Raw genomic sequence first — 27,064 nt, forward strand, 5'->3', positions numbered from 1 at the left:
GGGCGGACGCGAAAGGGCCCCGAGAAGGGCAGTGACATGGTTAAAGGCACGTGGGGGCAGGCAAGATTTTCCAGATTGGGGGCGGGGGGGGGCAGGAGAGGAGAGAGAGAGAGAGACAGGCTGAGACGAACACTGTCGGGCGCAAGTGTAAAGCGCGAGCTCAGGAAGCGCGGCGGGTGGCGGGCGGGCCATGGACAGACGGGGCGGTGGGCGGGGGGCAGCACCCAGAGCGCCAGGGAGGCCGCCCCGTCCGCAGGCACCCCACTGGAGCAGAGCCACGGCCCCACCTCCCCAGGCTCAGGGAGCACTGACGGGACTGTTGAAATGGGGCACCTCACGTGCCAGGCCGTGTGGACAACAGCCGGTTGGCACCCCGCTCAGTCCCATCTTGCTGCCAAACCAACTCTGACTGACGTGAGTTCTCTTAGCCTCTCTGAGGGAGCTCGTCACCCACGTTCTCTTGGCTGGTTCGGGGCAAAAACGCTGCCAGTCTTTTCAATTCCAGGCACCAGCTGCCATTCCCCTTTGGGGGTTTGGGGGCTGGAGGAGGGCGCCCTCCTCTGATGGATGGAGAGGGTGGGCTCAGCCCAACCCCATCTCCCCCGCCTGAGCAGCCGGGTGAGCCACCCACAGTCCAGGAGGGCACTAACGAGGGTGGACAGGAGCCTCTGGCCCAAGGTCTGGGGGACCGGACTTACTCTGAAGTGTGTGGATGGGGCACTGGGGGGACCTCGAGCTCATTGATATGCAGGTGGAGTGCATCAGACTTGAAAGTTGTGAAATGACCAGGATTTTCTTTTTACTACTAGGAAAGTGGTAGACTGACCCCAGCCCTTCTCTGCCCCAGAAGAGACCGCCCGCAGGAGTCCCTCACGGGGTCCGGGTCTCTAACCTGCCTGAGACAGACAGGTTGCAGGGACCTGCGGGGGAGGGGCAAACAAGATGTGTCTCCACGGAGGGGGTGGGAGGTGGGGGAGGGTATCCTGACCCTCCTCCCAGAGGACAGAAGACCCTGCCCCAAAGGGGAACCTCTCCACTCCCTCCAAAGACCTCCAACAAACCAAGACAGGCCTGTGGGCCTCAGAGTGGCCCCTCCTCCCTCCAGCTGGCCTGACCCAAGGGAGGGTTGGGGGGAGACCCCCAGGGAGTTTTCACTCAGAACAGCTGCAAGTCCATCGTGTGCCAGGCCAGGTGAGGGCGTGCTCCCAGAACCCGCCTTCCTCAGGGGCCCAGGGCTGCACCCACGGACGGGCAGTCGGGGAGCTTCCCCAGCAGCGAGGCAGGGCCAGCTCCAGGGGAGGGTGGCACCACAGGAAGTGATTTAAGGGCCCACGTCACCGCCAGGCGGGGTCCAGAAATGGTTCACACAGGAGCACGCGGGACCCCAGCAGCCCACCCCCCCCCCCGCCGCCGCCGGCTCCCCTGTCCCCTGATGACATGCGGTGCGCAGACACGGGGGCGGGACGGGACGGCAGAGGCATGCGGCACTGACCTTGGAGACGGCTCCGGCTGTGGCTCCTTCCTTCAAACAGAAGCGACAAGACGTTAGCAGCCAGCCCACAGACAGACTCCACATGGGACCCGCTGCCCACCCCACCCCGCCAGGGGTCCACCCGTGCCCAGGGGCTGAGTGAGGGGGCGCAGAAATAGCCCGCCCCCTCAGGAGCACCCCGGAGGGCCCGAGGAGGCAGGTCCTGCAGGAAAAAGGGAATTCGGAAGGGGCCGCACAAAGTTTTGACCCCGGGGTCATTATCACTCTGTGTACCAACGTTCATTTTAATCAGAATCGCCAATATTAACAAAATCTCAGAAAAGAAGTGAGGGCCGGGAGAAGCTCCAGGGCGTCGACTTCAGGACCAGCCAGCAGGACACACAGCCGCCACGCTCCTCCCCGGCTCTGACTCGATGGAACTTCTGTGTGGTCTTCTCACGCAGGGCTGACACGGCCGCAGCACAGGGCCTGTCCAGTCCCACAGAGGCTAGCTCTCCCAGGTCCACATTCAAGGTGATTCTGGCCGCCACCCGTTCTGTTTGGGTTGACAACTTCCACTGGTTTATAACATCCATTATAAACTGAGTAAAGGTCGGTGGCTTGGACTCTCCTTGGCTTCTGTCTGTGGCAGGAGGCTTGTCCTTGGACCCAGGGCCCACCTGGATAACCCAGGATGATCTCATCTCCAGACCCTTAACTACGTCTGCAAATCCCCATTTCCCAAATAAGGTCACACTCCAGGTTCCAGGCGTGGACATATCTTTTGGGAGCCACCATTCAACCCCACGCAGACTGCCCCCAGCCCCTCCGAATTCATGGTCCGTTCAGAATACACTGACCCCATCCCAACACCCCACAAAGTTTCAACCCATTACAGCATCAGCTCTACGTCCCAAACCTCACCCCCTCATCACCTGTCAGTGTGACTGTGACGCTGGGTACGAGCCATCCTGGGTGCAGGTCCTCTGCAGGGAGAGACCCCTGAAACTAAAGAACAGGTGATCTGCTCCAAAAACGCAAGAGCAGGAACAATACACTTGGGGTAGACACCCCCAGCAAAAAGGGAGACGCTGCAGGGAGTATGGGGTCGCCAGGCGCCGAGTCTGAAATCGAAGAGGACAAGTGCCACTCGGCCCCCGGGGCCTGCATGCCCACTCCTCTGGCTCTGGTCCATCTTCCTTCTCCTTGAAGGGCTGCACGCGTTCACAGCCGCACGGCTCTGTCAGCCTGTTTCCTGCTGCAGAGTCCCAGCAGCCCGACACCCCTCCTTGTTTCCCCCCTCTGTCTCTTCCAGTCCAGGCTGGCAGTGTTTCTGCTGGTGCAAAACTCCAAGGACATCACGGGCCTCCCGTGCACGTCACAGGGACAGAGGCCGCTCTCCAGCAGTCCCCACACCTCTCTCCTCATGACCCATCTCTAGTCCTGCTTCTGCCGAGGGCAGGTTGGGCCCACTGGTCGCACACAGAAGCTCTCCCACAAAAGCCATCCAGCCACGCCCATGGCCCCTGCGCCAGAGCGCGCTTTCCCCACGGACAGCACAAGAACACCCCCAGGTCTTCAAGCGCCAGCTTCACTTTGCTCAGCAGGTCCTTCAATTCACGTCTTTCCTCCCACATTTTTCTGTAAGCGGCGAGGAGCCAGGCCGCAGCCTCCACACTGCGCTTGGAATCTCCCCGGATGAGTCCTGCTTCCCGCCCAACAGGAGAGCACGACCCAGCCGCGTGCTCTGCCACTTATGGCAGCGACCCCTGCCCCCGGCCCCCATGTCCCAGCCACACGTTCCGCGTTTCCCTCCGCCCTCACCAGGGGCAGCTTCACTGTCCATGTTTCCAGCCACACACTGTTCACAGCGAGATCCATGTCATGACGCGCTCCTCCCTCCTCCGAGCTCTTGCCAAGTCGCCTTTAATTTGTCTGTTTCCACCAACCATTTCTTCCAGGCAATCGAGGCCTTTTCTGTCATGCTCTTCAAAATTCTTCCAAAACTGCCCTCTGCCCGTTACCCAATTCCAGAACCACGTCCACACTTCCAGGTGTTTGTCACACAGCACACACTCTGCAGCGCCAGAATCTGCAGCAAGCAGCCTGCCGGGGCCACCCTGACAAGCGCCATTTGGGGTTTTCACAGCAGAAATCTCTCTCCGGGCTCTGGAGGCCAGAGGCCAGGCTCCGGATGTCGGCAGGGCCTCGCTCCGGAAGCTCTGGGACAGGATCCATCTTTGTCTCAGCTCCCGGGGACACCAGGCGTCCTGGGCTTGTGCTGCGTCCCTCTGACCTCCGCCTCCGTCTGCGCCAGGCCGTCTTCCCTGCCTCGTTTAGGACACTGGGAGTCGGAGTGAGGGCCCACGCTAACCCAAAAACGATCTCGTGTTGACATCACATCTGCAAAGGCTTCCTCCAAACGAGGCGGCGCTCGCAGGTTGCAGGGCCGCCAGCCCACCCACCAGAGCTGCCCTGCCCGGCTGCGAGCTCTTCGGAGTCGGCAAACAGCTTGGGGGCAGCCCTCGGCTTGGGGGCCCGGGGGCGCCCTCCTCTCCACTCTCCCGCAGGCAAGCCCTTCTCCGCACACCCAACTGTGCCCATGAGTCACAGATTTGCGGTTACGGGAGCACCAGCCGCAGCCACCGCATGTCCACCCAACTCCCCAGGGAGAGGCAGGCTTGGACTCTTCCTCCCGCCTGGGGCCGGAGCACCAGCCACGAGCGGAGCCCCCCGGCCCCATGTCCAGCCCACTCTCTGTGCCCACCCCCCAAGCCAGCCACCCTCCAGGGATGGGAGCCTAGACCCCGATATCACCAGGCGCTTGCTGGGAGCATCTTGCAACTGCCTGCCCCTCGCCGAGTTCTCGTGGCAGCAGGGACCTCTCGGGAGGACTGAGACCCCCCGAGCTCCGGCCGGAGCCCCTTGCTGACCTGAAGGTGAGTCCAGATTTACTCTTGAGGTTCCGCAGAAGCTCCAGCTGGTTGAGCGGAGGGATCAGTCTGTGGCAAGAGGAGAGGTGAGTGAGCGCCTGCCCGCCCGAGCCCCAGGGACACCTCACCCAGCCCTCTCCAGCGTCCACCTCACACACGGAGGGGTGGTGTTACTGCCCGGAGGACATGGGGTGTGGCCTGTCACAGGCAGAAAGGGGGAGAATTCCATGGCAACGTGTCTCCACCTCCAGGGCCCTGGGGCACTGTCTGCATTCTCTGGGCTGCACCTCTCCTGGGCACCTCAGCCCTGGAAGTGGGCAGTGACCAGCATGCAGAGCAGAGGGGCCAGAGTGGTGCCCAGGCCACCCACGGAGACCCTGGCGGTCTCCTCTTGGACCTGCTCCTCCCTCCCGCCTCTCCTCCCAGCAGCTTTGCTCGCAGCCTGACGTCCTTCTCTCCCTCTGAAGGCCAGGCCAGAGCCCACCAGCCTCGGACCATCACCACCGTCCCTTCATGCGACTCCTTCATCATCCTCCCACTCAAACACTTGATGGCTCCCCACGTCCCCAGAGCAGAAAGACCATTGAGTCCACTGCACTCACGGCCCTGACAGTCTGCCCACTAGTCTCTGGCTTTGCTCTGTCCCTCTGCACTCCTCCTCTGTCCAGCTATGCCCCCCAGCCCCAGCGGTCAGAATGCCCCTCCCACCTCCCGGCCTGCCCTGTCACTGCCATCCCCATTGCCAGCAGGTGCAGCACCCCATGGCCCGCTCCATTCCCTGTGTGGCCCAGCAGAGCCAGGCCCGGGTGGGCAGTGCTCCACAAACGCTGGTGGGAAGGGCAGTCCTGTGAGCTCTCTCCCCTCCTCCAGGCTGTCCCCTGTCCTCATGGTCAAGACTAAGCAGAAGGCCTGGGCAGTCAGGTCAGTTCACGCTATGGGCACAGCAGAGCCCCCAGGACGGGACACGGGTGCAGCGCTGGTCTCCCCACCACCCTCGACCACTCACCCACGGACCTGGAGCAGAGACCCTGACAGCCCTCACCGCTCGACCCACACACACAGGTCCAAGGTTAGGGACACACAGATAGGACGTCATGCCTCGGACACACAGCAGCAGGGGACAGACACAGAGGGCAGGGCCGCGGGCAGGGCTGTGCACGCACCACACGTGAGGGCTGCGCACACGCAGCACCGGACACCTCCGGGGGTTGCCATGGAGGATGAGGGTGCAGCGTGCTGACAGGAGTGGGGGACACATCAGGGAGCATCTCCCAGGCCAAGGGGTGAGGTGGGGAGGGGCGCCTCCACAGACGTTGGGGGGTCTGGGGTGGCTGGAGAGGATGGACCAAGGGACCACTGAGGTCTAGGAGGAGCCTGTTGGGGCCTGAAGCAGGGCCAGCCCTCCTGCCCAGCAGCCTGGAGCCCCAGAAGCCCAGGGTCAGCAGACAGGGATGGACGCCGCACCCATCACCCCTTCTCCTCTGAGTGAGGCCTCTGGGGTCTGAGGCCAGCAGTGAAAGGCAGGCGCTGGGCGGGGAGATGCTTGTGGGCACTCAGGTCCCTCCCACTGTGGGGCCCTTCACTGCCCGGCACGGTGCCCTCTCCCTTCTGGGAGTGGAAGGTTAGCCTTCTAACATGGTCCCATGCTGGGCACCAGGGAAGGATGAGAGATGCTGGAGGGGGCCCTGGCTCTGTCTACACGGGGAGAAGGTGGCCCCTCGCTCTGCAGGGCTGTGAGTGATGTCACGTCTAGCATAGTGCCCCCCCAACTCTGCACGGAAGGCGAGGGCCTGTACAGGCACCTGGGCACTGGGCATGGGTGAAATTTCCTGCAGCAGCTCAGCGTCCCCCAATCTGGACAAACGACCCCGTCTCCCTCCTTGAGGCAGCAGCTAAAGGTACAGCAGGAGAGAGCCCCCGGTGCAGACACAGCAACCAGGGGCAGCATGGAAGGACCACAGGCCCGCCCTCCTCCCAGGGCCTGTGTCTCCCTTCACTGCAGTGGGAAGACCTGGGGGGATGGATCCAGAGAGGGAGACCCCACCCTGGGCCAGAGGTGAGCTGGCTGGGCAGAGGCCCCTGTGCAAAGCAGAACTGCCTGCAGGCACGGGGGCTGTGGCTGAGGGCGCCCCCGTCCCCAAGCCCTCTGCCTGCGTGAGTGGGGCGCGTGAGTGGGGCCCGTGGCGTGGGGCGGAAGACAGGGAGGGACCCCAGCTACTGAGACGAGGCAGAAGCAGCACGAGGAACAGGGACGACCTGGGCAGACGTCCAGCACAGGAAAGCAGCTGAGGGAGGTAGTGGAGAGGGAACCAGGGCGGGGAGGTGACGGCACACGGGGGTCCAGCAGGGGCCACAGGGCCACAGGGCAGCCCGCCGCCGGCGTGGGACCACAGGCTAGGGCTCGGTGCGGGGGCGCTCGGTGGGGCGGCCGTGGGGTCCGGGCGGCCCCGTGACACTCCCAGACAGAACGGAACCACAGCACGCACTTCTGCCCATGCGTTCCTACCTGGAGGCCCCGTAGGTTTGAGTTTGCGAGCTTTCCAGTGTTTTCACACACACACAAAGGGAAAAGAACGGAAATTTAAAAAGAACGGGATAATAAAAAGCAAATGAAAAAAACCGTCAAGGAAAGTGGGGGAAACAACAGAACAGAGAGAATTAGCTGGAGGGTCAGCCTACCCACCAGGCACAGAGCCTGCCGGCAGCGGACGCCCCAGGCCTCTGGGGAAGCCGGGCCGCAGCCACCCCAGCCAGGCGTTCCAGACACGGGGGAGGGGATGCTGGCGGAGGGCACCCTCCTCCCAGGTGACAAACTCCTACCAAGGCAGGTGGCCGGTGGGGACGGCCTCCAGCCATCACTGACTGCAGGACGCTTGGGAGGACACTGCCCCAGCCCAGAAGCCCCGCCCACCCTGGGGTGAGGGCTCCATGGGTAGAACCCCCTGGAGGCGAGCAAGGGACATCCTTGGGCTCAGAGCCCCCGGGCTCAGCTTCACTCCTGGGGCGGGTAGAGGGGATGGACAAGCCAGCAGGGCCCACCAGAGAGCATCAGGCCTGGGGACACTAGGAGGCCCCCAGCCTCTCTCACCTCAGATCTTTTTCTAGGCAAAGCCCAGAGCAGAAAATCCTGAGGGCAGCCACGCTGTTGCCCCGGGCGGCCACCTGCCCTTGAAAACCAGGGCCTGGAAAGCCGCCTGCTGACAACATGGCCTCATGGGCCTCTTGGCACTGCCTTCACTGACTGCACCCCGGAGAGGGCCTCAGGCCCTTCCCTCCCACCTGAGGACACCGGGGGTGTCTGTGCTCTGTCCTGCTGGGGGTGCCTGGGACGCCAGAATAATGTGGGCCTCCTGCTCTTCACGCCTCACTATGGTCTGGGTCACACAGAGACCTGGTCCTTGGTGGAGAAGGGAGGCTAAGGTTGTCCTTTCCCACGGGGCGGCCCGGCCTTGACCTGGACGGGCCCTCTGGGGAGGGGCCATCTCTGGGATGCTCACAACACAAGCCCCGCCCCGAGGAAACCACGCTGAGGGGCAGATGGAGTGAAAAACAAAAGCCACAGCCATGAAACCAAGAACAGAATCAATGCTGGAAATAAATCACACACAGAGTCCCTTCCTGAAAGTGCAGACGCTTTAAAGGAAAAAAGAAACAAAAATGAATCAAAATAATAAACAACAACAAAAAATGGGGTTTAAGGACAAACAGAAAATGGAAACACAGCCCAGGCCCGGTGGCGGAGGAGCCCCGGGGGCACGGGTACCTGTACATGGGCACGGTGACCGTGCGCTCATAGTACTGCCACGTCGAGTGCAGGTCCGTGCGCGAGAGGTTGGTGGCGTAGAACCTCCAGGCGGACTGCGGATGGAGGGACAGAGGGTCAGGCGCCAGCGGTAAGGGGACGGCGACCATGTGGGCGGTCATCCCATCTCTCTACGGCCCTGCCCCACCACAGGGACCTCACTTTACCCTCTTCAGCATGAGCACACACCATCAGCCCCCAAGCTGGTGGTTTGGAGGAGAGGGCGCAGGTCAGGCGCACAGTGAGTCCGCAGGGAGCCTCGGGGGTTTTTCCTGCCACTGTCTGTCCTACCTGAGGCTGGCGGTTAGACCCTGTCATGGTGGTCACCTTCCTGCTGGCCCCGGTCCCCGTGGAGACACTACACTGGGCCCTGTGGGACCTCAGGAGCTGGAGGGCAGGGGGCAGGGCGGGGGACGCATGCCTCCATCCTCCCTGGCCCAGTGGCCAGAGAGGAAATGAACCTGAGCACAGCGCAGGGTCTTGGGCCTGCCGTGTAGACTGTCCTCAGCCTGGCCTGGGCTTCTGTGCCCGACTTCTGCGCGAAGTAAAATACAGCTGACGCACACTCACCCTTTTACCCATTCGGAAGCGAACAATTCAGTGGCCCTCAGTACACCTGCCCTGCTGTCGCCCATCAGTCCAGTCTCACATCTTCACACCTCAGAAGGAAGCACCTTCCAACCCTGCATCCACTGGGCAGTCACCACCCAGGCCCCGGGAGTCCGCATCAGCCTCCACGCGTTCCTGATTCTGGACATCTCCTGTCAGCGGAATCACATACCATGTGGCCTTTCGTGGCTGGCTTCTTTCACTTAGCGTGTCTTCAAGGCCCACCCGTGTGGTGGCAGGTCCCGGTACGTACTCTTTTTACTGGCTTGAGAACGTTCCGTTGTATGCACGGACCACATTCTGTTTATCTATTCATCCACTGATGGACGTGTGGGTTATTTCCACCTTTTGGTGACTGCGAACAGCGCCGCTACAAACACCCGCGTAGAAGATTTTGGTTGAACACCTGTTTTCAGCTCTTTTGGGAGTCGGATTGCTGGGTTACGTGAGAATGTTTAACTTTTTGAGGAACCACTAAACCATCTTCTAGAGCAGCTGCACCGTTTCACATTCCCACCAGCAGTGTGTGAGGTCCAATTTCTCCATATCCTGACCCACACTTTTCTATTTTCTTAATTTTAGCCGTCCCAGCGGATGGGAAGTGTCTCGTTGTGACTTGGATTTGCATTTCCCTAATGATGACGGATGTCGAGCACCTTTTCATGCGCTTGTTGGCCACCTGTGTATCTTCTTTGGAGAAACACCTATTCACATTCTTTATCCATTTCTTACCTGGGTTGTCTTTTTGTTGCTGAGCTGTAGGAGTCATTTATATATTTCGGATATAGATCCCTTATCAGATATACAACTTGCAAATATTTTCTCTCTTTCTGTGGGTTTTCTATTCACTCTCTTTATAGCGTCCTTCGATGCACAGAAGTTTTTTATTTTAATAAAGTCCTATTTACATATTTTTTTCTTTTGTTGCTTGTGCTTTTGGTGTCATAGCTAAGAAACCAAGGTCATGGAGATTTACACTTATGTTTTCTTCTAAGAGCTTTATAGTTTTAGCTGTTACATTTAGGTTTTAGACCTATTTTTAGTTTAGTGAAGTAAGGGTCAAACTTCATTCTTTTAAAAATGGGTACCCAGTAGTCCCAGCACTGTTTGTTGAAGAGACCATTCTAACCCCGTTGCATGTACATGGCACCCTAGTATTGACACTTGTTTTGAGGCCCAACAAATGGTCCATCCTGGAGAACGCTCCGTGGGCACTTGAGAGGGATGTGTGCTCTGCAGTTGTTGGGTGAACCATTCTGTAGACGTCTGCAGGCCTAGCCGGGTCACAGTGTTGTTCAAGTCCTCGTTCTCTTTGTGGTCTTTTGTCTGGCTTTTCTATCCATTCTTGAAAGTGGGATGTTGAAGTCTGCAGCCATTATTGTAAAAATGTATATTTCATCCTTCCATTTTGTCCGTTTTTGCTTCCTATATTTTTGGGGCTCTGTTGTTGGTGTATGCATGTTTATAATTATTACATATTCTGTATGGATTGACCCTTTTATCAATAAGTAATACCCTTCTTTTTCTTTTTAAAATTGACTTAAAGTTGATTATTGTCTGATATTAGTGCAGCCATCTCTCCTTAGGTTACTATTTGTACGGAATATTTTTTTCCCATTCTTTCACTTTCAACCTATTGTCTTTGGATCCAAAATGAATCTCTTATAGACAGTATACAGTCAGACAGTTTTTTTTTAATTCATTCTTCTAATCTCTGCCTTTTACTTGGAGAGTTTAATCCATTTACATTTAAAGTAATTGCTGACAAGGAAGGACGTGCTTCTGTCCTTTTGCTTTTTGTTTTCTGTATGCCTTATGTCTTTTGTTTCTCAATTCCTCCATTATTGCCTTCTTCAGTGTTCATTTTTTCCAGTGTATCACTTTGATTTCCTTCTATTTTTCTTTTCTGCATATTTTTATGTTATTTTCTTAATGGTTACCCTGTAGATTATGACTAACATCTTAAACGTATAACAATCTAGTTTGAATTAATACAATTTAACTTCAGTAGTATAAAAAAACTCTGCTCCCATACGGTCCGCCCCCTTCCTTATGTTGTTACTGTTACAAGTTACATCTTTATACATTGTGTGCCCAGAAATATAGATTTGTGACTATTACTTGATGCATTTGTCTTTTAAATCATATAAGGAAAAAAAGATGAGTTACAAACCAAAAAATTATAACACTGGCTTTCACGTTTACTGTGCAGTTGCCTTGCCGGTGCTCACACAGCCTGAGCTGCTGTCCACTGTCCTTCCGTTTCAGTCTGGAGGACTCCCTTGAGTGTTTCTTAGGGCAGGTCTGTGAGCCACAAACTGCCTCGGCTTTGGTGGCACGGGAAGGTCCATTCCTCCTTCACTGTTGAAGGACGGTTTTGCCAGATGGGGAATTCTTGGCTGACGGTGTTTTTCTTTCAGGATTCTAAGTGTGCCGTCCCGCTGCCCTCTGGCCTCCCTAGTTCCTGGTGGGAAGTCGACGCTCATCTTTACTGAGGCTCCTTGTACGCGGAGAGTCACTTCTCTTCTGCTACTCTGCAGGCTCTCTCTGTATCTTGGGTTTCGACGGTGCAGCTGCAGTGTCCTAGTTTGCATCCCTTGAGTTTATACTACTTGAATATACTGATTCATGCCTTTTACCACATTTGGGAAGTTTTGCCATTATTTCTTCAAATATTCCTTTTGTCCTTTTCTCCTTCTCTTCTTCTTCTTCCTCATAATTTTTGTTGAAAACTGGTTGTTTAGAATATTATAACGTGGAAGTCAGATTCCGTCCCCTCCCCAGGGTTTGTTGTTGTTGCTTGTTGTCGACTGTAGCTGTTTATTTAGTGACTTTTCTAAACTATTTCATGCTCTTTGTTGTGTGGTCACTCAAGTCTCTGCTCCATTAGCTCGGTGGTCAGCTACTGGTTTGACAGAGGTTTCCTTAAACCCAAAGAACTGAAGAGGACACAAACACGCCCAGCCTGCAGATCGGCCCTGTGTGGGGTACCCCTTCAACACCTGGTGCGGCCACTTACGACTCCGCATTAGCCTTCACTTCCTGCTGGACAGATCCCAGAGCTCAGCCTGAGGTAAAGCCTCAGGGTCTTCTCCGGTCACTCCTGAGCCTGCATCCAGCCCTGGACATGTGTGTGGCCTCCTAGGCCCCCCCAGTATTGGGGGGCTCTTTCTCAAGCCCTAATTCCTCTGTGTCTCCTTTCCCAAACCTCTTTCTTCCCAGGCTTTCCAATCTGTCTGCCATCCCTGCCCCACTGGCTGCAGCGAGGGGACCCCCTTCAACTGCTTGTGACAGATACCACCTGGAGGCCTCTCCAGCCCTAAGGAGGTTTCCAGATGGGGACAAGAAAGGCAAGCCCCTGAGCTGATCCCTCTGAAGCCACCAGACAGGTCACAACAACAACCATAATTCTTTTGGAACAAGGTGCATTTGCCCTCTGACAGCGGCAGCTGCACTGGGAGTGTTGGCCGTCACCCCACAGCCGCCTCAAGCCAGGAGCAGGGTGGCCGGTAGGAAGTTGAAACGCCGCACTCTTACTGAAGCCCCCCGGCTGTTGCAGAACTCTGACCAGGCTCCGGAGTTCTAACCAAGGTGATCTGACAACTGTTTGCTTCACTGTTGCATTAGCGGAGGAACGAGGTTCTGGAGTTCCACGCCACCACCTTCAACAGGGACGTCCCTGTTCCCTAAACTTTCATCCGGATCCCTCGACCAGACGGCGAGGTCCTGGGAGGAAGGCTCTGGAGCTCCGGATCTTCATCTCAGCCCCAGGGGCTTCTGAACAGGCTCCCCACGCCTGCAGGGCCCAAATGCTGCTCCTCGTCCCACCTCTGAAGTCTGGGGCCCAGCACTCAGCCCTGAGCCCCAGATCTTCACTAGGAGCCTCATCCGGTCCCACGGCATCACTATACCCTCTCCCGCACCTCTGCGTCCGGCCAGGACCTCACTCCTCGGCTTCAGGCCCCTGTCTGAGCCCACCCCCACCCTGGATTCACAGAGGGCACCTCGCACACCCCTGGGGACCTGGGCACACGGCTGGCCATGCCTCCCCCTGCTGCTGTCCAGAGCCCACGTTGGGGCCTCGAGTGAAGACATGCCTTCCCCTGGGCAGGGGCCTCATCTGGCAGGACCGTGTGCGAAGGCAGTGAGCGGGGTGCTGGCCCAGGCACCTTGGCTCCCACAGGGATGCACACATTGGCCCTCCGATGCTTCCGGGGCAGGGAGGGTCTGGGCCCTCCTCGGGGGGTCAGGGCTTCCCCACCTGGCCTTTTCCTCTCTGGGAGCCAGGAATCACACCAGGTTGCGGACCACTTAGGAAGCAGCTATTCAGTTCTCCTGTTCCACCCTCGAACCCACGCAGCAGGACCGTGGGCTCGCCATCAGCCTCCACAGGAGGGTCAAGACATGACCCTCTGACCAGCAATCCCACTGCAAAACATCGCCCCAGGACCACTCACCACACATGAACCGGGACTCCTGCAGCCCTGGGGACAAAGCAACGTCCTTCCACAGGGAAACCACACAAGCCTCAACCTGAGCTGCTCCCGAGTCCCAACGGGGAAAGGGTCCAGGACACTCGTGGGAGAAGCTGGGTGGCTCTGCCACCATCCAGGGTAGCGAACATTTAAAGGACTAAAGCAGAGGTGCGACCAACCTCTGGGGTGGTGCGCAAGCTGCTGCTAAGGGTGACCTTCACAGAGGAGCGGCCGTGTGCTCGGGCCACGCTCTCCCCTGAGCCGTCCACCCTCTGAGCCACAGGGATGCGTGGTGACACATCGTCAGCGGTGGTGTGAGACTGGACAGTTCTCTTCCGCTTTGCACTCTTGCATTTAAGGAGCCGACTGAAGTTCTCACAGTGAAAGGTAAACACGTACAGATGTAAAAGCAGGCCACACCAGGGGCGAGACCCAGCATGGACAAAAGGAAGACGCGTGAGCGGCACAGCCGCATCCAGCCAGCAATAATCCCGGTCGGCTCTGAGGGCCTGGGGGTCCCAGGCTTCAGGAACGGCTGCAGGAACCTTGGGCCCCTCGGGCAGCCGGCCGCTGGGCCCGAGCTTTGGGACAGCTCCGGAAGCAGTGCTGGTGCTGGAGGCCAGGACGGGCACCCACCTCAGTGGCATCTCTGAGCCCGGACCCCAACATGAAGGATGGCTGTGGCGGCACGCCCACCTCCCGGGAGCTGGAAGGGCAGGCTCGGGGGCACCCGCGGCAGCCAGGCAGCCAGGCCTGAGGCCCAGCTCCTCACTGCCTGCGCTGCACTGCCAACAGCTTCGGCGTCTAAAAGGGTTCTCAGCACACTGACTCCACGCCCCCACGCCCGACACGCTCCTGCAGAGGGACGAGGGCTGCGGTCCAGGCGCACACGGGGAGACGCCAGGCAGAGCTCTGCTAGGGACACGGTGGGACCAGGCCCAGGGTTGCACGGCCCCCAAGTGGGGGCCGCCGGACTCACCTGGATCAGGCCCGCGGCTGGGTTCCGCCTCTTCTCAAAGTGCTTCTGCCGATGTTGCTCTTGGACCTTCAGGGCAAAGCCGGACCCCAAGATGCCCTGCAAGTCATCGGGGTCAGAGGGCACCCGGGACCACAGCCCCAGCTCATCAGGGTCAGACCACGTCCCGGGGACCACGGCCCCCAGTTCATCAGGGTCAGACCACGTCTCAGGGACCACAGCCCCAGCTCATCAGGGTCAGACCACGGCCCAGGGACCACAGCCCCCAGTTCATCAGGGTCATACCACGGCCCGGGGACAATGGCCCCCAGTTCACCAGGGTCAGACCACAGCCCGAGGCCCACAGCCCCAGTTCATCAGGGTCAGACCACGGCCTGGGGACCACGGCCCCAGTTCATCAGGGTCAGACTACATCCTGGGGACCACGGCCCCCAGCTCATCAGGGTCAGACCACGGCCCGAGGACCACGGCCCCAGCTCATCAGGGTCAGACTACATCCTGGGGACCACGGCCCCCAGCTCATCAGGGTCAGACCACGGCCCAAGGACCACGGCTCCAGCTCATCAGGGTCAGACCACATCCTGGGGACCACGGCCCCCAGTTCATCAGGGTCAGACCACGGCCCAAGGACCACAGCCCCAGTTCATCAGGGTCAGACCACATCCTGGGGACCATGGCCCCCAGCTCATCAGGGTCAGACCACAGCCCAAGGACCACGGCCCCAGCTCATCAGGGTCAGACCACGGCCCGAGGACCACGGCCCCAGCTCATCAGGGTCAGACTACATCCTGGGGACCACGGCCCCCAGCTCATCAGGGTCAGACCACGGCCCAAGGACCACGGCCCCAGCTCATCAGGGTCAGACCACGTCCTGGGGACCACGGCCCCCAGTTCATCAGGGTCAGACCATGGCCCAAGGACCACAGCCCCAGTTCATCAGGGTCAGACCACATCCTGGGGACCATGGCCCCCAGCTCATCAGGGTCAGACCACAGCCCAAGGACCACGGCCCCAGCTCATCAGGGTCAGACCACATCCTGGGGACCACAGCCCCCAGTTCACCAGGGTCAGACCACGTCCCGGGACCACGGCCCCTACCCCTCCTTGCCTTCCCACCTCCTCAGTCCCTAATCACCATGTGACAGGCTGGGGGAAAAACCAGGGTTTGGGGTAAAGGAAAGGACAGCTTGCAGAAGCGGGCAGTGCTCACACTGAACACATCTGGGCCCAAAGATCACCCTTCCCCATGATCTGTCCACGTTGAAGCGAGTGCAGGGCCAGGACGAAGAGGCCGCCTGGGAGAACAGCCTCTCTGCCACCGCCCTGCCCTGCCCCCTGTGGGTGCATGACTAACAGACCTCACATCACTTCTGCAGGAGACGGGCTCCTGGGTCCCTGGAGATCTGACAAGGGAGCCCTGTCACCACGCAGCATTTGCTCCTGGTCACAAGGGTCACAAGGACCCTACTGGCCAATCCATCAGTCTGGAGGGAGGTGACAGCAACCGACAGACGCCAGGTCAGAGGCCACAGCTCAGGCACACTCGGCGTGCTCCAGTGGAGCCTTATGGGAGCAACCAGCTCCGGGCCAGAGCAGCCCGCCTGGCCTCAGGATTGTGTCTCCACGCACTCCGGCTGCCACCTCCGGCTCCTGGGGGCTGTGGACCCTGCAGGGCTTCCTGCTCCTGTCTCACATCCCCCTGAATGGACCGGTGCCCCGGGAAGCCTGCCATCACTCAGGGAGCCCGAGACCCCGTCCCCACCAAAGGCCAGAGGGGCAGCAAGACTCACCGCAGGAAGAGCAAAGAAGGAGACACCGATGAGGGTGAATGTGGCCGCCAGGAGCCTCCCGTTCCAGGTCTGAGGGTACTTGTCCCCGTAGCCAATGGTGGTCAGGGTGATCTGCGGGACAGCGAGCCTGGTCACTCGGCCAGGCCTGGACGCTCCTCCTCAGCCCTCGGAGGGCTTACGCCAAGGGCCACCCGCACCTGTCAGGGCAGGCTGGACAGACACAGAGGCCACTTCCTCCCCCATGGGGTCCCAGCGAGGCCAGGGCAGCACTGCCATCCTTATTCCCTGTAACAACCAAACCAAAACTTCCCCCAATCTCTCCTTTTCTCCTACACGCCGGGGGGTGGGGTCCTTTGAAGTCTCTGCTCCCATTTCACATTCGGGAGGGCCAAGGAGGCCAGCAGGGCCACTTCACCCAGGACGGAGGCCACAGACTGACTCTGGGTCTGAGCTTGAGGCCGGCGAGACAGCCAGGAAGCTCAGAAAGAGCCTGGAGCCAGAGAGGGGACAGTGCCGAGAGGCACCACCAGGAACAGGGACGGGGCCCAGAGAAATGGGCCAGGGCCACGTGGGGGCCTTCAGAGGGTGACACGCGAGCAGAGGCCAGAAGAGGGGGAGGGGCCAGGCGGTCTCGAGGAGGTGACAGGAGGGGAGAGACGGGGAGGAAGGGGCCCCCGGGATGCACAGGAGTGCGGGCTCCTCCTGCAACACGGAGGCCGGAGCACGCGAGCAGAGCAGCACCTGAATGGATGGGGCACTGGGTGATGAGAAGGGCGGCCGGCCCAGACGTGTCTGCAGGTAGCTCCCACAAGACCTGCCCACGGGGTCTGACTGCCTGCTGGGCGCAAGGGCATCTCACCGTCCACCCTGGCAGTCTGCTCCCCAGACTCTGGGAATCGTGCAGGGAGCCCACCTGAAGCACACTGTGTAGTCTGAGGAAAGTCTGAATAAATTGCAATGTTCTGGAAAGGCTCCAGCAAGCTGGGCACAGGAAGCTTGGGGAAGGGCAGCCAGGAGCCGGGCGAGGCAGGAGAGATGCCCGGCCCTCACCGTTAAACCCCAGTCGACACTCCACCCCGTGCAGGATCATCTGTGCCACTGTTCCCAACACAACTAAACCTATTTAAGGACGTGAGACACTTAAGATCGCCGGTCCCTCCCCTGCCAGACGGTTGTGAGAAGGAGCAACAGGGTGGCCAGAGGGCGGTGGACCCACGATGACGGGTCAGGGGCTCGGCAGGAGGGGTGGGACACGGGGGCACGGGCGCTGTCCCCGCAGCCGAGTCCCTGTCCAGGGAGGAGCCGAGGGAAAGTCCACAGAGAGATGGACAGAGAGACTCCTCCCACCCAGCGGTCCCCACGCCGGCCCTGCTCTGCGTGAGGACCCCAGAGCTTGGCAGGGAGCAGAGGACTTTTGAAAAACTCCGTGTCCTCGGACAGATAGAAGAAATCGTGTCCGTAAAACAAAGCGATCTTGAAAACGAAATTAAAATCAAAGACCAAGAAATAAGGTTGAGGAGTCTCTTGGGAGTTAGACAAAAAAGATGAGAAAACTGAGAAAACCGAGAGGACGAATCCCAGGTCCGTCCGTCTAATCAGAGGCACCGGGAGGCGCCCACAGGACGGAAGGAGGGAGGGGTGACCTGAGAAACAGCCGTCTTTAATTGTCGGAACTGGACGACCTGCGGCCGCAGACTCAAAGCCCCTCAGAGCACCCGGCACCCGGGCACGGAGCAGAGGCTGCTGCTGAGGCCACGTCCCGGGAGAGCACCCGGGCCGAGTGTCAGAAGGAACAGCCGCACGCCGAGAGCCGCGCCGCCCTCAGGGCCCCGCGTCCAGGAGGGCGTGGAATTGGGACAATGTCAGACCTGCAGGTCTCAAAAATTTCTCCCTCGGAAAGCCCGCAGTGTCCTCCACCAAAAGGAGGGCCGATCCAAGAGACGGGAAGCTGGGGGCCGGCATTCGGGGGGCCGGCATTCAAGGGGCCGGCTTGAGAGGCAGGTGCGTGGGAGAACTCCCCCGACGCTGGCGACGGCCCCCGGAGGACACACCAGAGCAGGCCTGCAGCACAGAAGAGAGGGGGCCTCCTGCAGGATGCTGTCCAACAACGATGAGACGGGGAGGGGCTAAATCTCATCCTATCCCAGTAGAAAGCAAATAATCCACGTCCAGAGTTTAAACCGAGAAATGCCGGTGTGAGTGTGCATTTGGCAACACGGAGGTAAACCACGCAGAAAAGCCACAAGAGTCACCACGTCTGCCCCGGAGGGCGGGAGGGGGCACAGCGGCATTTTCACGTAACATTTAGGTACCATTCACGTGCTTAAATATGTGCAAGTGTTACTTTGATAAAATGCCTAAATAAAAAGTTAAATTCAATTTTAAAGATGCTGCAGCCCATGAAAAGTCTGGGGCGGGCCGGCCGCCTCACCAGCAGGGGCCCCGACTGTCTGGACCACAGGGCAGGCACCGCGGGCTCCAGTGCACCGCACTCTGTGCCCCCAGCCTCAGCCCCACCCCCGCCGTGCCCCAGGCTCCTGGGTGCCCTGCTTCCCGCGTGGTCGGACGGAAGGACACGGATTCTGGGCCTCCCCGCAATTAGTAAAATAATTACGAATAAATTGCATTCTGGCTCAAGTGCCGGGAAAAGCTACGCACTCCTTTCCCAGCAACTGGATTCGCACGCAGTATCTGCCCACAGCCACACAGCCAGCATTTGCAGAGGCAGGTCTGGGGCCCCACGAGACAACGGACTCTGCCCTCCCAGACCCACACGACCTCCACATGACCTCCACGCGACACCGGGCCAAGTGCCTGCCAGGCTGAGCACTGGCCCCCAGCAAGAGGGGTGCTCCAGCCACCCACGGCATCCACGGAAACGGGCAAAGAAGAGCTGGGCCGAGGCGCCTTCTGCCAGGCAGGAGCACGCTCCCCAGCCAGCCACCCCACACGGAGCAGGAGGGCCCATCAGAGGGTGGCCCGGCAGGATTTCTCAGAAAAGGCCTCCTGCCCTGGGTGAGAGGAGAGGGGCCCTCAAGGGGCCAGGTGAGCACGGGCCACCAAAGGAGGACTCCAGACCTACCTTGGGTGGGGGCAGCCAGGAAGGAAAGCCCGGGGAAGCCAGGGGGTCCAGTCTCCCTTTTCAAAACTCTCCTGTCCCTCAGTGTGACGGGCAGGACTGCCCCCCTCCCCTCCAGCACAGGGGTCACACACACATGGTCAACGGGAAAGAAGATGGCTGGCCATGGTAGGGTGCAGGCTCCCTGGGGGCCTGGCTTCTCTGTTCCCAAACACAGGCCAGCACATCCCCCGCCACCATCCGGCCTGGACCACCACCTCCACATGGCACCGTGGTCATGAGTGGCCAGCAGGCGGCCCCAGAGAGAGCCGTTGAGTCTATTATTCAGGCTCTGAGGCTCAGGGGGCACGTCCTGGGGCAGGAGGCTGGACAGTGGGCAGGAGGAAGGCCCCCAAGGAAGGCCACAGCAGGCAAGCACATCCTCAGTGAAGGACAACGACCCCAGTGGCGGGGACTCACCAGGCCCCACCAGAGAGCGTCGGCGTAGGTGTCAAAGTGGTCATTCTCGCCCTTCTCCGCCAAGTACACCAGGAATGAGGCCAGGATGAGGCAGAGGAAGCCGATGTACCAGGCGGTGACCAGCTCCTGGAAGGGAAGGCCACGTCACGGCCGCCTGGCCTGCATCCAGCCCACTCTGCCGCAGGAGGACCGAGGGCCCTGCTGCCCAAGGAGGCCTGCCCCCAGGTCCAGGACACCCCTCCTGAGTGCACAGAGCCCCGGCAGCCCAGGCCAGCAGCTGCCCACTGTGCCGCCCGAGCTCAAGCTCGGGGCAGGCAGGCGGCGGGCGGTAGGCAGCAGGGGGCGGGGCAGGTCAGCTGGTCTCGAGCCCGGCCCTGGGTGGTCCCCGCACCTGTGCACCTCACACTTGGGAGGACGGTGGCTGAGGATGGCCAGCACGCCCCATCTGCTCAGGTTTGGGAGTGTCCCCAGGCAGCCCTCAGGCCCAAGAATCTTGGGACTTGAGTTCCTACCTTGACCTCCCTGAGGCTGGGGGAGACCCCCGGACTGGATGCCTTCCTTCGGGGGCAGCACCTCAGCACCTCAGAGGACCAACACTTGCCCCATCCTGCCAACCAAGCCCCGGCCTCAGGGCTCAGACAGGAAGGACAGTGGTGGGGGCGCCATTTGGGCCAATAAACCCACCCACGAGAGGGGTGGCCTCACGGTACAGCCTGGCAGGGTGGGGTCTGGGCCTTGTGGGGGGGGATCCCTGGAATATGGGGAGGGGCTCAGGATGGGATGCAGGACTGCAGCCTCTCCATGGGTCCCATGGTCAGCGGCCACCTCAAGCCGTAGCCCAAGCGGGCAGGTGACTCGGGGCGTATTGATCTGAGCACACCCACTGACCACAGAGCAAGCCGGCTCCGGGGCGGGGGAGCAACAAGGACTGGGCCACGCAGAAAAGCTGTTCTGAAAAGAGACGAGGCCGTCACATCATGGAGAGATGCCCAGAAGGAAGGGGGAGCTGGCTCCTGTCTGACCAGCCCTCCTGGACTGCATCCAGCTGGGCCGTCGCCCCTTCACCCCAGCACTGGGCCTCACGCCGTCTCCCGCCAGCTCACCTTGCTGTGGGCGTAGACCACTGAGCCCAGGAGCTTCCAGGTGCCACCGCGCCGGTCCATGCGGATCATCCTCAGGATCTGCAGGAAGCGCAGGCTGCGGAGCGCCGACGTGGCAAAGACGTTGCCCTGGGAGCCGGCGGCCAGCACGGCGATGGAGGCGATGAGCACCATGATGTCTGCGGGACACAGCGGAGCTCGAGGCGGGGCCGGCCCCTCCGCACCTCCATCTCTGGCTGCAGATGGGGGTGGGGGGCCCCCTGACCAGGGTTCCGGGAGGATGGATGGGTGGGCAGTGTGTGTGGCGCACCCGGCGTGGGGACAGACACTACTGTCACTCAGCCCTGCTCTGGGCGCAGGCTCCATTCAGCTTGTGTTCCCCACGGGCTCTGAGGCCAAGTGGACAGGTGGGAGGAAACTTCCCGAAAGAGTGGATCCTGTGATCTCGCCCGGCCTCCCGGGCCAAAACGGATGCCTGCTCCTTCCCAGGGCCTGTGTCTATCGCGGCACGCCCCTCCGGCCCCCCACACACACACCCCCCGAGCCTCACCGATCACACAGAAGGGCTTCCGGGCAAACTTGAGCCGCCCCCTCCAGCCGCGGTACCGGCAGCAGCAGCCCGCGGCCCAAATCCTAACGAAGTACTCGACGCCAAACACCACGATGGTCACGATTTCCTGCAGGGGAGGCTGCATCTGAGCCAGCGCCCGGCCGGGGGCAGGAGTGGGGACTGGCCTGGTGTTGGTGTGGGGGTCCCATCCTGTCCCGTGTGAGCTGGTGTTGGTGTGGGGGTCCCATCCCGTCCTGTGTGAGCTGGTGTTGGTGTGGGGATCCCGACCTGTCCCATGTGAGCTGGTGTTGGTGTGGGGGTCCCGACCTGTCCCATGTGAGCTGGTGTTGGTGTGGGGGTCCCATACTGTCCTGTGTGACCTGGTGTTGGTGTGGGGGTCCCGTCCTGTGTGAGCTGGTGTTGGTGTGGGGGTCCCATCCTGTCCCGTGTGAGCTGGTGTTGGTGTGGGGGGTCCCATACTGTCCCATGTGAGCTGGTGCTGGTGTGGGGGTCCCAACCTGTCCCATGTGAGCTGGTGTTGGTGTGGGGATCCCGACCTGTCCCATGTGAGCTGGTGTTGGTGTGGGGGTCCCATACTGTCCTGTGTGAGCTGGTGTTGGTGTGGGGGTCCCAACCTGTCCCATGTGAGCTGGTGTTGGTGTGGGGGTCCCATACTGTCCCATGTGAGCTGGTGCTGGTGTGGGGGTCCCGACCTGTCCCATGTGAGCTGGTGTTGGTGTGGGGATCCCGACCTGTCCCATGTGAGCTGGTGTTGGTGTGGGGGTCCCATCCTGTCCCATGTGAGCTGGTGTTGGTGTGGGGGTCCCAACCTGTCCCATGTGAGCTGGTGTTGGTGTGGGGGTCCCATACTGTCCTGTGTGACCTGGTGTTGGTGTGGGGGTCCCGTCCTGTGTGAGCTGGTGTTGGTGTGGGGGTCCCATCCTGTCCCGTGTGAGCTGGTGTTGGTGTGGGGGTCCCATCCTGTCCCGTGTGAGCTGGTGTTGGTGTGGGGGGTCCCATACTGTCCTGTGTGAGGTGGTGTTGGTGTGGGGGTCCCATCCTGTCCTGTGTGAGCTGGTGCTGGTATGGTGGGCACAGAAGGCAGAGCTGAGGGAGAATCCCAGGTAACTACAAGGAGGTGTGGGCTCCCCCAGGCCTGGGGCAGCCTCAGGACAGAGGTCAGGGTGGGCGAGGGGTGGGGATCCCCAGGGGTACATTCTGGATTTGGGATCAGCCTCCTGGAGGGGCCACCCCTCCATTACCAACAGCAACACAGAAATTGTGCTGTGGTTGCCATGGCGCCCGCCTCTGCCACCACAGGGTTGCTGAGCTTCACAACCCTCGCCTGGCGCCCACATCTGCCAGGGACACCCCACACCTCCCCTCGGGCTCTAGAGAGAATGGGAGGTGGGAACAGGCATAGGGCATGGGGGCTGAGCCGCCAGGTGCTGTAACAACATGGGGGGGGGGGGCCAGGCCTAGTGAGGGTGTTGGGGGAGGGGCACATGGGGGCTGAGGATGCTGCACCGCCAGCAACGTCAGAAGGTGAGGCCGGAAGGGGCACCAGGCTAGAGCCAGACGATCAGGGCTGGTGGGTGCAAGGAGGAAGGGGGGGCCCCTTTGGGGGGCAGCCTGGCTCACAGGGGGCTGGGGCTGGGAGGGGGGCCAGGGGGCCATCCACCACATCCACCACCTCCCCACCCCACCAGTGCACAACGCTCACCAGGATGTAGAGCGCGCCCTCCGAGCTCTTCTCGTACTCTTTGATGGTGGAGAACACGGACAGCACGAGGCAGGAGAAGACCAGCAGGAACCTGGAGGACAGAGGAGAAGATGCAGGACACTGGGAGCCGGGCCCAGGGCTGCGTCTGCGGAAGCAGAGCCTCATGCCCTCCACCAGGGCAGAGCAGAGGGCACAGGCCGGCAGCCGACCCCCAGGGCTCTGCGTGACGCCTGGGGCCGCCCAATGCCCTCCAGGACACCCACCCCCAATCTCGCCTGCCAGGCTCGTGCTTTGAGGAAGCGCCCCAAACTCTCAGAGTAAAGACGGCGCAGAGCCGGCCTCCTGGACGCTGCGAGAACAAGAAATGAGCCAACCCCAGGGAAGGTGACCAATGGACATTCTCTCCTTCCAGACACCGAGGCAGAAACCTTCCCCTCTCCCACTCAGCATCGGCCCAGCACCTCACCCCCCGGACCTGCGTCTGCTGGCCACACTGTGCAGCTGCCCAGAAGGCCCCGGCAGTGCCCAGCTAACGGTAACAGGGAGCCACTGTGCAGCAAGCGTGGACGCTAAGGCCCCATCCGACCCACCAGCCAGAGGGTCGGGCCAAAGCAAACATGGTGGGGGTGGGGTCTCCAGAAGCACAGCCCCTGATGGCTGAGGACAGGGGTCCGGGGCTCCTGAGAAGCATAAAGCACGTGGTGTGAGGAAGCTGGATGGGGCCCCACACCACGCCCCTCCTGTGTGTCATCACCGCCCTGGACACCCCATCGCCCCAGCTCCACCAGCCCCAGGAGTCGAGACCACCAGCCTCCCCATTGAGGGGGCTGAGACACATCAGGGCCAATGCTGCGTGGTCCGACCGGAGCCCAGCCTGTGCTGCAGCACAGGAGCCCAGGCTGCACCTAGAGCACCTGGCACCAGGGACTCCGAGCCTCGGCCGGACCCAGGGCAAGTCCAGCAGCCCGGCCCCATACACGCCGAAGAGGCCCAGAAACACCCAGACCCTCCCCACGGGTGACCCAGCCCCTCCCAGGAGCGAGGCCCGTCTCCCAAGCTGCTCCCAGCTCCTGAGCAGAGGTGCTGACGGCAGATACAAAGGCGCACAGTGCCTGCCGGCACAGACAAAGTGCACGCACAGAAACGGTCACATTTCAAAACCGCAATTAATTTCCTTTGCTCATTAGCCAATTTATTCAATTAACTGAGCCCTGGGGAAAAAAAAGTCCAGATATCTCATATGCCTTGTATTTGTAATTCCCTCCTGGGGTATTTTCTCCTGACTCAGTGGGGAAGAGCGTCTACCCAGTGGGTCTGCAGGGACGGAGCTCCCGGAGACTCCAGGGTTGCGGGCAGGACCCTAGGGGCTTGGGCTGTGGGAGAGACTGAAACCATCACCCATCGCAGGGGGCACCCAGACCTAGCTCGGCTCAGCGGGTGATGCAGGGAGCCCAGGGGAGACACAGAATCCAGTGGGCTCCCCTGAGGAGGTGTCCACAGGGACCAGTCCTGCAAGGTGAAGAGCAGTTGGCAAGACAGCGGACAAGACAGGAGAAGGCAGAGCAAGTCGGGTGGCCCAGAGGGAGAGAGGATGGCTCGTCCCAGGACTGTAGAGGCAAGTCTGAGCCGACCAGAGAACGGGTCATCCTCACGTTAGGGAGACTCTGAGTGCGCTGCACCCACGAAGGCCAGCTCCTCATGCAGTTTAAAAACTTCCTCTAAAGTAAAAAAGAGAAGGCCCAGGTCCCAAGGTGACCACCTCTAGCCCTGCTTCCTGAGGGCGGCTCTGCCCGGCATCTCGGAACATTCCGGAATGGCCTGGCCATGCTGTACGGATGTGCAGCCCTTCCCAGCAGGCAGCGACTGGACATCCATCCATGCCAGCAATTCAGGAGGAGACAAACCCACAGCCGGCCCCTGGGAACGTTCCCGCTCGGCGGGCAGAGGGGAGCAGACTCAGAGAAGCTGCCCTGGGTGCCAACCCTCCCCAGCAGCCTCACCTCAGAAAGTGCCAGCAACCGCGCCACGCTTGTTTTTGAAGTTTTGGGAAGAGATGGCCACAGATGGCACCGGGAAGTGGGGGCGCAGGGGGGCAACAGGCCGGACACTGGAAAAGAGGCTCAGCACAGCCCCCAGGCAAGGAGGAAGACGAATGAGAGAGGGGTCACCGCGCGTGGCTCCCTGTCACGTCCAGCGCAAGGACAGACTCACAGGTGAGAGGGCACCCACACGCCAGCCACACGCCAGCCACACTCCAGGCCCAGGGACGGTGCCTGACACAGCAGGAGAGAGACGCCCCCAGACTGTGGCTAATTCCCTCCATGCCTCAGCCACTCCAACAGCTGGACACCAGAGCAGACACATCCACTCCTGGCCACTTCCTGTCTGCGGGCACCTCGGTGACCTGCGACCACCCTGCCCAGTGCACAGTGGCATCCCGGCCCCCCAAGACATCCGATGCTCATGTCCATCTCAGAGATGGGGAAACTGAGGCTTGGCAAGGCTGGTAGGGGCTCTGCTCTGGCCTCACAGCATCCTCGGCGACGGAGAACACTTCACTGGGGCCCAGCCCCAGGGAGCCAGGGGAGGGGGCTAGCTCAGACCTGAGGTGCCACCCTCCCCCAGGACGACACGGGATAATTCCTTGCAGCCCCACAGCCCATGGCGGGGTCACCGGCTACACTCATGCTGGGACCCTGGGCAGACCTGGAGCTTCCTGCAGTCGCTCGAGCACGTGAGTGTGGCAGGGGCTCCCACCTTCCTTCCTGCAGGCCTTCATGCCTCAGTGGTCCCCAGCATCCTAGCTTCTGTCTCCTGAACAGACTCGGGTGCTGACAGCTGTGAACTAGAAGGAACCTCTCCTCCCCTTCGGGAGAGGCACTGGGGACATGTGCGTGGGGACCACCAGAGCACCACCGTGGGCCCTGTGCGGCGCCCTGAGCACTTAGAGTGCTGACTCCCCCAGGGCCCAAGGATGCGGGTGGCTCGTGAGAAGAAACTCAGCCTGGAAATCGTTGCTCCACTCGCCCGGGTCGGCTGGGTCTGCTTCCTCCCAAGAGGGGACACCTGAGGAGCTCCACCCGCCCCACAGGCCAGAGCCCTGTCCCTCAGCTGAAAGCCTCGGCTGAACGCCCAGCACCATGTCTCTCCAACACCAGGCCAAGGTCCCGGGGCCCTGAGGGCTGCTCTGGTGCCCCGCAGTCTGGGCACCATCCAGGCTGCAAGGAAAGAAAGGAGGAAGGATGAAGGCACCTCTGCTGGAGGGGGTGGTTTTCCTGCAGCCCAGGGCCAATTATGATAATGAATTCAGCGTCACACGCTTCCCCCGGTTACCAAGGAGATAAGATGCACCTCCAGCAGCTGGTCCCCAGCCCCAGATTCCAGGGCCAGGATGGGCCGAGGGGAAGGGACCTCAGCCAGCGTTCACCTGAACATGGGGAAACAGGCCACCTGGAGAGTGAGCACCAGCCAGAACCACCCACGCCCCCAGCAGACACCAGGCTCCGAGCCTACCAGAGCACCCAGCTCACAAGTGTCCTTGGGGGGCGTTGACCCCTCACACCAGGACCCACAGCAAACAGAGCGTCTTCAGCCAGCAGCAGGAGAGACAACAGCCAGATGTCAGGAGGGACTTCCGAGCCGCAGCTTGAGCTCCAAGCAGAAGCAGGACCCCTCTTTTGAAACAGGCAGAGGCACAGGAGGCTCTCAAGGGGACTCTGATGTACAGAGAGACAGGGCAGGGAGGGGTCCCAGGGCAGGCGGGAGGCGATGGGAGGGACCGAGGGTGGTGGAGGCACAGGCACTGGCCAGAGGAGCTCCCACTCAAGGGGTGACGACACCCCTCACAGTGGGCAGCCCACAGCCACACGGCGGGTCCCGGGATGCACGCGTGCCCCTGCAGGTGTGTGCATGGGTGTGCACCTGCCTGCTCCCCGCTCTTTGGAAGGGTGTCCCCGCCTCCAAGGAGGGGCCCCTCTTCTTCGTCTCTCCCCCCGCACCCCTCCGCCATCTGACTGCAGGAATATTTCTTTTCTGGAGAAACATCGATGACGCTGCCGCCTCGTTCCCCACTTGTCTTTGCTGGTGGGGGGCTACAA

General features: G+C 60.8%; 1 protein-coding gene across 13 annotated transcripts in view; it reads right to left on the minus strand.

Moving 5' to 3' along the window:
- Nucleotides 1-27,064, minus strand: part of KCNQ2 (potassium voltage-gated channel subfamily Q member 2) — a 64,779-nt gene that overhangs the window by 23,031 nt on the left and 14,684 nt on the right. For 9 of the 13 annotated variants that reach the window (XR_011494727.1, XM_044748529.2, XM_044748533.2 and 6 more), the window contains 10 exons: nt 22,968-23,058; nt 21,245-21,371; nt 20,698-20,873; nt 19,595-19,720; nt 16,057-16,167; nt 14,270-14,365; nt 8,168-8,262; nt 6,911-6,940; nt 4,405-4,473; nt 1,493-1,522 (listed from right to left, as the gene is read on the minus strand). Coding sequence is in view for 12 of the 13 variants with exons in the window: in XM_044748529.2 (XP_044604464.1) it covers nt 1,493-1,522; nt 4,405-4,473; nt 6,911-6,940; nt 8,168-8,262; nt 14,270-14,365; nt 16,057-16,167; nt 19,595-19,720; nt 20,698-20,873; nt 21,245-21,371; nt 22,968-23,058 (951 nt within the window). In the remaining variant the exon portion in view is untranslated. The remainder of the gene's footprint in view (nt 1-1,492; nt 1,523-4,404; nt 4,474-6,910; nt 6,941-8,167; nt 8,263-14,269; nt 14,366-16,056; nt 16,168-19,594; nt 19,721-20,697; nt 20,874-21,244; nt 21,372-22,967; nt 23,059-27,064) is intronic. The other 4 variants (XM_070486277.1, XM_044748530.2, XM_044748532.2 and 1 more) reach the window with 1 other exon arrangement.

This window comes from Equus asinus, chromosome 15 (assembly GCF_041296235.1).
Source record: "Equus asinus isolate D_3611 breed Donkey chromosome 15, EquAss-T2T_v2, whole genome shotgun sequence".
In the NCBI taxonomy this organism is placed as follows: domain Eukaryota; kingdom Metazoa; phylum Chordata; class Mammalia; order Perissodactyla; family Equidae; genus Equus; species Equus asinus.